The 9,659-nt window shown below is 30.6% G+C and overlaps 1 protein-coding gene across 7 annotated transcripts; it reads right to left on the bottom strand.

The window, feature by feature from the left end:
* Positions 1 to 273: 273 nt before the first annotated feature.
* On the bottom strand, positions 274 to 8,277 carry LOC102608793 (probable LRR receptor-like serine/threonine-protein kinase At3g47570). Of its 7 annotated transcripts, none has more exons than XM_052440398.1 (7): positions 7,395 to 8,277; positions 7,049 to 7,192; positions 6,862 to 6,933; positions 6,634 to 6,780; positions 1,230 to 3,218; positions 708 to 1,100; positions 274 to 620 (listed from the first exon to the last, which is right to left on the bottom strand). In XM_052440398.1, the coding sequence occupies exons 1-6, from the start codon at positions 7,546 to 7,548 to the stop codon at positions 748 to 750; spliced, it is 2,859 nt and encodes a 952-aa protein (XP_052296358.1). In that variant the 5' UTR covers positions 7,549 to 8,277; the 3' UTR covers positions 274 to 620; positions 708 to 747. The 7 variants fall into 7 exon arrangements, with proteins under 7 accessions (XP_052296358.1, XP_052296362.1, XP_024949713.2 ...); XM_052440402.1 differs by lacking the exon at positions 274 to 620 and having other exon boundaries at positions 639 to 1,100; positions 1,230 to 1,844; positions 3,015 to 3,218; positions 7,395 to 8,274; XM_025093945.2 differs by lacking the exon at positions 274 to 620 and having other exon boundaries at positions 639 to 1,100.
* Positions 8,278 to 9,659: the final 1,382 nt, after the last annotated feature.

Consider the following 9,659-nt stretch of genomic DNA (forward strand, 5'->3'; position numbering starts at 1 on the left):
TAAGTAATGCTCTATTTTCATTTGAACATTACAAATGGATAATAGATTAAGTGTAAGATCTATATATACTTCTTGTAAACGATAGCTCTGAGGATCAACAATCCTCATTTTCTTTTCTAATCAATTTTATGTGCATGTAAGAATCGTTCTATTTTGCTCTATTAAAAAGTACTTCCCTAGCTTTGAGTAAGGTATTTATGTCATTTGAAATGTAATAAAATCCATTTCTCAATCTACCAGCTTTGGTTCATAAAATGCGATATATGCAATGCATATATAAACTGATGGGTATAAAGCTATATGGATTGAAACTTTCAATCCTTCTAAATCTTACAAAGTATTCATAATTTTCCGGACATCGAGTAAAAGCAAAAATAATTTAATCACACTGACCTGATTATGGTAAAAAGAAGTCAAGAATTTCCCTACTAAAAAAAAAAATTAAACCTAAACAAATTGGCGGAATTTTCTATAGAAAATTAAAAGGCTCAAATTGCACTAGTATCAAATCACCCTAGAAATTGAATAAGATGCAGCAAATTGGCCAAGTAAGAAATCCGTTTCCATCCGAACCATAGCTTGAGGCAGGATCGCGTAAGGTCACAACCAAGGAAACAGATCTAGCATTGAGGCACGAATTAAATGTTAGATAGTACTCTTACACACTATTATTTAAGGTATTCATTGCAAAGATTACAATTTATTACCAGTGAAAGAAAAGAAAATCAATTTGGTTGTCTCATATGTCTACCTCCTTAACATTTTTAAGCAACGAGTCTCTAATTTCTGAGAGTCTTGTAACAATTTCCTTTGCGTTGATTCTCTGATTGGTGATTCTACAGTACACTCCATAGCTAAATTGAAGACAAATGACATGCATTGCTCTTTGGTCATAAAATGCTTGTCCTTCCAACTTAGCAAATTTGCATCAACAACTTCCATAACTGAAATGCTTAGCAAATCATTAACCCAGCGCCTTAGTGTCATTTCTCCATTGAAAATTTCATCTGTGGGCTTCTTCGCAGTAAATGTTTCCATTATCATAATCCCAAAATTGTAAATATCTCCATTTGTGGATACTCGTCCTTCTCTTCCATACTCTATAGAGTGCAACAATTATATAGTAAGATAAAATAATTTACAATAATATGCTCAAATGAAGCTCATAAGAAATAAGTATCATATTAGAAAGTATTAAAGAAATAAAACATATTTATTATGGAACAAACCTGGTGCCATATAACCTATGGTGGCAAGTGTTTGTGTTTGAGTCAAAAATTGATCTTCTCCGAGTAAGAGCTTTGCCATGCCAAAATCACTCAAATGAGCAACCATATTATTGTCCAGCAATACATTGCTCGGTTTTAAGTCACAGTGAATTACAGGTGCTGCATAACCAAAGTGCAGATATTCTAAAGCTGATGCAACATCTATCATTATGTTCAATCTTTGAGAAATATCCAAAATGTGGTTGCTGGAATACAAACACTCCTCCAGACTTCCATGAGGCATGTATTCTAATACCAATGCTTTAAAATCCTCATTTGAACAACTGGTAATGATTTTGATAAGGTTTCGATGGCGAATACTTTTCATCATATCACATTCAACATCAAAACTCTTTAATGCTCCTACATATTGCAGGTTAAAAACCTTTACTGCAACCTCTATCCCATCATGAATTCTTGCCCTGTAAACAGAGCCAAAACCTCCTCTGCCGATTAAATTGTTTTCACTAAATCCGTCTGTAGCTCTGAAAAGTTCTAGGTATGAGAACCTTCTCCAAGTTGCCACTGGTGGCATATTAGCATCATTTGGTATTTGTTTTCCTCTCTTTCGATATCCTAAGATCAACACAATGAGTACTATCATAAATATAGTACTCAATGGTAAGACAATACCTAGGAGAAGATCATTTTTTCTTGATGTGTGGTGAATTCTAGTTCTGCATGGTGGGACTTGCAAATTAGGTGCACCACACAATAATTTATTTCCCTTAAATGATTCAGCTGAGAAATATTGAAAAGGTCCTCCTCTAGGAATCTCTCCTTCTAGTTCATTGAAAGAAAGATTTAAATCTTTGAGATCTGACAGTTTCTCTAAAGATACAGGAATAACACTAGAGAGATTATTATTGGACAAATCCAAGGATTTCAAGCTTATCAAATCACCAATGGAATTAGGAATTGAGCCTTGTAATCTGTTATATGCTAACGAAAGATATTGTAGATCCTTTAGGCCTCCAATTGTAGTTGGGATAACAGCTGAAAAATTATTCATCGACAAATCTATTTCCACCAAAACCTTCAAATTTTCAATCCCTAATGGGAGTGGGCCAGTAAAAACATTTGAAGACAAGTCAAGGTTCAAGATGTCCTTAAGGTTCCATAAAGTTGAAGGAATAGAAACTAACTCATTAGAGCTCAAATAGAGCTTCCTTAGAGTAGTGCAGTTGCCAAAGCACTCAGGGATGGATCCAGAAAGCTTATTGTCATGTAAATCTAGTTGAAATAATGCAATCAAACGACAAAGAATTTCTGGGATTGATCCCTCCAACTTATTATCTCGAAAACTCAACAATTGAAGCTTTTGTAATTTATCCAAGGTAATCGGAATTGATCCATTCAATTTGTTTCCTCCTAAGTAAATTGCTATCAAGTTGGTCAAGTTGCTAATCTCTTCAGGAATGCCACCACTAATGTTGCAATTGAACATCGAAAATACTTCCAAAAATTGAGAAAGATTGCCTACGGCTCTTGGAAGAATGCCATCTAGTGGATTATTAGAGACGCGAAAAGATTTTAAATACTTGCAATTTGACAAAGAGGATAGAAAGCTCAATTCTGGAGTTAAAGATGTCAAATAATTATCACCTAAATTAAGGAACTTAAGGTTTCTTAAGTTGTCAAATGTGTTGGGAATAAAACCTATGAAGGAGTTCATTTCCAACTCTAGTGTATAGAGCCTAGAAGCATTGAAGATGAAACTAGGAATTGTGCCACTAAAATTATTACCCCACAAGAAAAGCTCCTCAAGATTTGGAAGTGGAACATCTGCGCTTGATGGCAGACTTCCCGAGAGAGAATTATTATGAATTTGAAGTGATATGAGTGTTGACAAATTGAAGATTGGTGCTGGGACAACACCAACTAATTTGTTATGAGAAAGCATCAACCACTCCAGCTTACGAAGATTGCCAATTTCATGTGGTATCTTACCTGTATTTTGAAAGAATTATATTCAAATTTATTTTAGATAATAAATAATACATTAAAAAAAACATACTTTTGTTGATAAAAAGTCACCAATACACTACACAATTACAAGCACTAACATACAAGAAAACCACTCATCAAGTGCTACAAACCATCAATGCTTTAGTTGTTAAACAAATCATGAGGTCTATGTATCCTTTTCCCTTTTAATTTGCCACCAACCTCTGAAGAGAAGAGGCGAAGAATATTTAAGAATTTCGTTGACACAATATAAAAGTGAAAACCACTCATGAAAATCTAAACATCGTCAATGCTTTAGTTATGTAAATACATTTGTGGTGAAATATCTGACTAATTAATATCTGTAAAAATTAAATAGGTATAGGACAAGTAAGCAATAGGAAGTAGATAAATTGTGTGTATGGTTAAAACTAAAAGATCAAATATGTGGTACGCGGGATTACAAACAGAGCGCAAAAGAGTCACTTTTGGTGTGATGGACTAAGCTGGATATATGATTAGATAAAATCGTATTAAACTGGAATTAAACTGAATTAGATAGGATTAGACTAATTTATCTATAGCGGATTGTATTGGACTAATTGATAATTTACAAATAAAATTAGATAATTGAAAATACTAATATAAATTAAAATATTTATCTCAAAACCTTTTATTAATAATTGTGATTAAAATTATTTAAAATAGATTATTTTAAGTTTAATTATAATTGGACTAAAATTTGTCAAAATAATCAAAGTATTTTGATCGAGTCACTGGTGTTGCTCATTTAATCCATATATTTTAATTTAAGTTTCCGTTTAGTTCTTATATTTTGAAGAGTGCCTCAAGATACCCTACTATGAAATACATTGCACTCTTACCATTACTTGTCCTTCGCTTTTACAATAATGTCCTTGCAATGAGATTTTTGACATTAATTTCTAATCTATAAAAATTTAATTAGAAAATTAACCCATAATTACATATTAGCAAATTAAGAAATAAATATCAGTATGAAACAATTGGTATTTTTCATATTCTTGTAATAATCTTACTAATTTTTTTTTATAAATAATTAATGCCAACTAATTTAAAGTAATGTTTAATATTATTACAGCAATCTTACTAATAATTTTTAATAAAAATTAATTTATCAAATTAATCCTGAAAGTAAAATAATAACAATTAATTTATTTTACTTTCAAGGTTAATTTGATAAATTTACATTTTTTTCCTTGTTGTAAGGGTATTATTGTACAAGTAAAAAAAAAAGTAAGGGTATGATTGTAATATAATTACCAGCAAGGGTATCTTGAGGTACTTTTTAAAATACAGGGAGTAAATTAACACTTAATTTAAAATATAAAGACTAAATAAACATTTACCCTGCTCACCTATGGAGAGCGACACTACACTTGTCCAACTGTGATCAAGAAAGCTATGGAATAGGACCCACAACTCTCTCAGTAAAAGTTGAAATGTATGATATTGCTCTCCATAAGAAGAGCGACATCGCTCGTGTGATCACTAAATAATCTAATCCCTTAAAATCATCTCATAGCCACTAAATGTGCCCCAACTAGATAATGTACTCCTTCAATCATTATCTTGGCTTTGGCCTCTTTCATAATCTAATCTTTCCTAAGCTTTTGTATAAGATCATGACCCATATAATTTAAATCTTCTAGATTGATTTGGTATAACTTTTTAAATAGAACTTATTTCAGTAGAGCTTTTACTAGTAGAGCTTCTATAAAATAATATTTGTATTGTTTGGTTGTCAGTAAAAGTTTTTGTTTAAAATTAAAAAATTACTGTAATAGACAAGTTTTTTAAAGTTATGTCATGAAACAAATCATATAAGACTGTGAAATAAATTAAGGGTAATTTAGATAATTTAAATCTTTAATAAAAACTCTACAACTTCTATTCCAAAAAGCCAAAATTTGAATAATTTGCTAGTAGAGGTCAAATAGCTTTATATATTAATAATAAAACAACTGTACTCAAAATACAAACCAAATAACAATAAAAAATTTTAAAAAAGCTTATTAGATTAAATAAGTACTTTCAGTATAGCTTTTGCAATAAAGCTTATTTAAGTAGAAGTTAATCGAGCTTTTACCATGAAAAAATTTAGTTGCTAGCTTGTAAATGAGAGCTTTTTCTAAAAATTGTAAAATTACTTTAATAGTCGAGTTTTTTAATGTTATGTTATGAAATGAATGAAATAAGATTATCGAATAAGTTAATGATATTTTGTACATTTTAATATTTTGAAAAAGCTTTTAAATCTCTATTCCCTAGAGGCCAAAATCTAAACCTTTGCTAATAGAAACAAAATAAATTATTTAATCTTTAGAAAGTCTACTAAAAAACCAACCAAGCAACAACAAAAAATTTGGAAAAGAGGTTATGTAATTAAATAAGTAGTTATGCTCATTAAATAAATTATACCAAGTAGCCCTAAAACTTTTGTAAAGAGGTTATAGAATTAAATAAAACACTTGTGACTATTAGATAAGTAAACAAGGGCTAGGATTTAATTTATTTTAGACTTTCCTTTATAAAATCAAAACACATGTTTTCATGCCTAAACATCGAAAACTTAAACGCCGTTATTTCAAACTGCTACTTGCTTCTCACTTTCTCTTCTCTACTACTACTGATATCGCAAACTTTAAACTTTTGGTATAATCTTGTCCAAAGAAAAAACATTATCAATTAGATTAAATTGAATGCATTACTATTATTGGTACTCTGCAATAACAATTGAAGATAATTTCCATTTGCAATCGTTTGCATTTAATTTAACTTTATTTTACACATATAAATATTGTTCCATCTTTCAATTCTCCGTTTAATTTTGGTCCTAGAAAGACAATTAACAAAATGAACAAAATAGAAAGAAAAGAAAAACATCTAACTTGCCTGATTGATTATTAAAGTTTGTTGTGTGAACACGAAATAGAAGAAAATGCAATATGAAAGAGAAAAAAAAAAAAAAAAAGAGAGAGAGAGCAAAGTGAAAGAAATAGAAGGTTTACGCTTGTTAGACCTCCATTAATCTTAGAGCTTTAATCAGACAATAGAGTGATGTGTTCTAATTTGAATAAGGAAGGCTAAAATTAATTAAATTCTAATCTTAGAAAGACTGAAATGACATGTGTCATAATTTTATACAAAGCTTAGAAAAAATTAGATTAGGGGAGGATCTAAACCCCTTTATCTATTATATTTCTCCGCTACTGTTAATATTTATTTTAAGGTTTTCAATTGAAATGCTTAAACAAAATTAATTTTGGAGAAAATATACATTTTCTAATTTTTCTATCTACCTTCATGTTATTCTAGGAATGAGCACAAGTGGTCAAGGTAAAAATGACATAAATATAAAGTCTGTGATCATACATACCTTGGAGTTTGTTTTGGTCAAGATATAAATCCGTAAGCTTGGTCAAGTTGCCTATTTCCTTTGGTATGGCTCCCGAGAAATCATTGACATACAAAGATAATGTTTGTAGAGAAGGAAGGTTGTTGCCAATATTTGCTGGGAGTTCACCTGGCAGTTCACCAAATAACTATTATATTCAAAACAAAATTAGCTAGTAAATAAGACTCACTTAAGATGAAGGGAAAGAACCGGAGAGCTGGTTGTCGCTAAGATAAAGTTTTTGAAGTGATGATAGATTCCCAATTGAAGAAGGGATGATGCCTGTTAAGAAATTATTTGTTAGTGCTAGCAGCTTCAATTATACAAAACTAAGTAGTGATTCCATGTCAAATATTTTATGTAGATGTCACACATGCATATTATTAGTGACGGCTACCTGTGAAGTTATTAAGTGACAAATCCAAGTTCAATAGAGAAGAAAGACTGAAGATTGATGAAGGAATGGTTCCAGTTAAGGAATTATTTTGTAGCCATAACATCTCCAATTCTGCAAGATTCCCCAGTTCCTCTGGAATTTCTCCTAAAAATTAGGAGCAATATTTGCGTAAACATTTTTAATTTATTACCCAGCGCTCAAGAAGAAAAAAATGAAATAAAAAAATTATTCCGTGAAGAAGATTGAGAAACAATTACTCATAGCTTTAAAGAATTATAGGCTATCAGACTTAATAAGAGGGAGACATTATTAATTTTTATTAATTAATTAAACTCTTTGATCCTACCTTGGAGTTTGTTTTGTCGAAGATTTAACCTCGTAAGTTTTGTCAAGTTGCCAATTTCTTTTGGTATGGTCCCAGAAAAATAATTGGACGATAAAGATAACTCTCGCAGCTGTTTGCAGCTTGATAAAGTGGATGGTATTTTGCCATGAAACATGTTATATTTAAGAAATAGCTATTCTAAATTGGACATTTGATTGCAAAAATTTGGTGGAAGTTCGCCAAATAGTGTATTATTATTAAAATAAATTGAAAGTAAAGAAGACATGTTGAAGATAGAGGAGGGAATGGAACCATAAAACCAGTTAAAACTAAGATCAAGTGCTTGAAGAGAAGAAAGATTCGCAAGTTCAGAAGGGATAGTGCCTGTGAGATTTAAACCAGAAATATTCAAGGCTGCGACTCTATGACTACGGACATCACAAGTGACGCCTGTCCAATAACAGAAAGAGCTACTTGTATTGCAATTTTTGGCCAAGAAATTGGTTGGATCATCAGTAAAATGAGCTTTCAGGACAAGAAGGGCTTGTTGGTCCGTGGTAATGCTTGTAGTGTTGGCTGATGCAATCATGAAGGAAAGAATCAAGCAATGGAGTAAGAGAAATCTGATCATCATGCGGGCAGAAGGAATTCTTTCCATGAGACTAGAATTTAGATTTTAAGCGTGCGCTTAATTGGATTGATAATGCAAGAGCACTCATAAGTGCTTCTAAATATATATAATGGAACCGAAATTTCGAAGAAGCAGCAAGAAAGAAAATAGAGGAGTGAAAAGACTACTCATAAATTGTCGAAAGGTGCAATCATTTTATGTGAAGCCAGTCTGCAGGTCCACATTCAGAAACACTAGATATTTCCCTCTATTCTTTTTATCTAGATACACTTGTTGATAATCCTAATGAATGATTCTTGTAAATTTTGCTTTCTTTTATAATCATCATATTAATTTATTCCCTATGATCAGACTTCTAACATCATAACTTTTATATAAATTTCTAATAATGAATTTCATAATTCTGATAGAAATTTTCTTCACATGAGTTTGGAGCAAATACGATTAAAGGATATAATATTAAGTTTTAGTATTTACAGACTGAAGAAGAGATTATGAATTTGATTAAATAGATTAAATTACTAAGTTAAATTCTTAAATTTATAGGAGTGAAAAATTAAACAAAAAAAGAACTCTATTTTTATATGTGATTGTGATAGTATCACAAAATATTTCTACCCTTTCAAAAATTTCTAAATTTTTCTTATAGTAACATGACATATATAAATGTTGCATTTCTTGAAACTCAAAATTTTTGGATAAATTGAATTATATTTTTTCATCTTTTTTCTTTTATTAGTAATCCTGAAAATTATTCAAACAAACCAGTGATATCATATTCAAGAAAATTCTTGGTGTGTCAATGAGGACGTCACAAGTTGTCAGAAAATTATCCAAATCAATACTGAATGCTTTTTATATAAATAATCATTTTCATTGGATTTAATGGAATGCAAACATAGCATGGGCTTGGTATTAGATGATGAGGATTCATATATATATGTATATGTGAAAGGAATTTAGATCTATTGCAAATAAATGTAGGTAATTAAAACCTCAGAATTAACAACTTAATTAATTTTCGAAAATACTGTTCATGATTACTGTTTATATGCATAAAAAATATTAATTTTCCAAAAACACAATAAATCACAAAAAATAAATGACACAGAGATTTTTACGTGATTTGGATTAATCAATCCTACATCCACGAGGCCACGCCCAGATGAAAAGCAATTCACTAAGTTGAGATGTTACAACCTATGAATTTACCAAATTTAAGACTCTCACTTACAGTTTATCACTATATAATTTACTCAACCTTAGACTGAATCTGCTTCTCTTGAATAATTGCTAACCCTCTTGATCCACGATCCTCAAGCGACTTCACAAAGTGATCAATAGCAATTCTTCAATGTCCAGTGATCCAAGATCTACATAAACTCTCCACAGAGATGAAAAAAAGATAAGAAAACAAATTAGCACAACTTTATGCGCCAAACCCGGATTCTATAGAGAGGAGGCCGAATTTTAGCTTTCTGCTTTATGGTCTATGTTGTGCACCTTCAATTATGAAATACCTCTCTTTATATAGGTACTAGAGTTTCACAAAAATAGCAAGTCTTAAAAGACTTAGATTATTTACAAATAAGAATTTTTTTCCCTTTATAATTCTTATGAATCTGAATATGAATAAATCTGATCTTCTTAACTTG

Source organism: Citrus sinensis, chromosome 5 (genome assembly GCF_022201045.2).
Source record: "Citrus sinensis cultivar Valencia sweet orange chromosome 5, DVS_A1.0, whole genome shotgun sequence".
Taxonomy (NCBI): Eukaryota; Viridiplantae; Streptophyta; class Magnoliopsida; order Sapindales; family Rutaceae; genus Citrus; species Citrus sinensis.

Excerpts from the sequence above, each read along its gene's own strand:
- LOC102608793 (XM_052440398.1), bottom strand. The coding sequence starts at position 7,548 with ATGTTTCATGGCAAAATACCATCCACTTTATCAAGCTGCAAACAGCTG. Across the intron at positions 6,934-7,048 it reads GTCACTTAATAACTTCACAG|GCATCATCCCTTCTTCAATT; the intron begins GTAGCCGTCACT and ends ATTTCTTAACAG. Across the intron at positions 3,219-6,633 it reads TGACCAAAACAAACTCCAAG|GTAAGATACCACATGAAATT; the intron begins GTATGTATGATC and ends TTCAAAATACAG.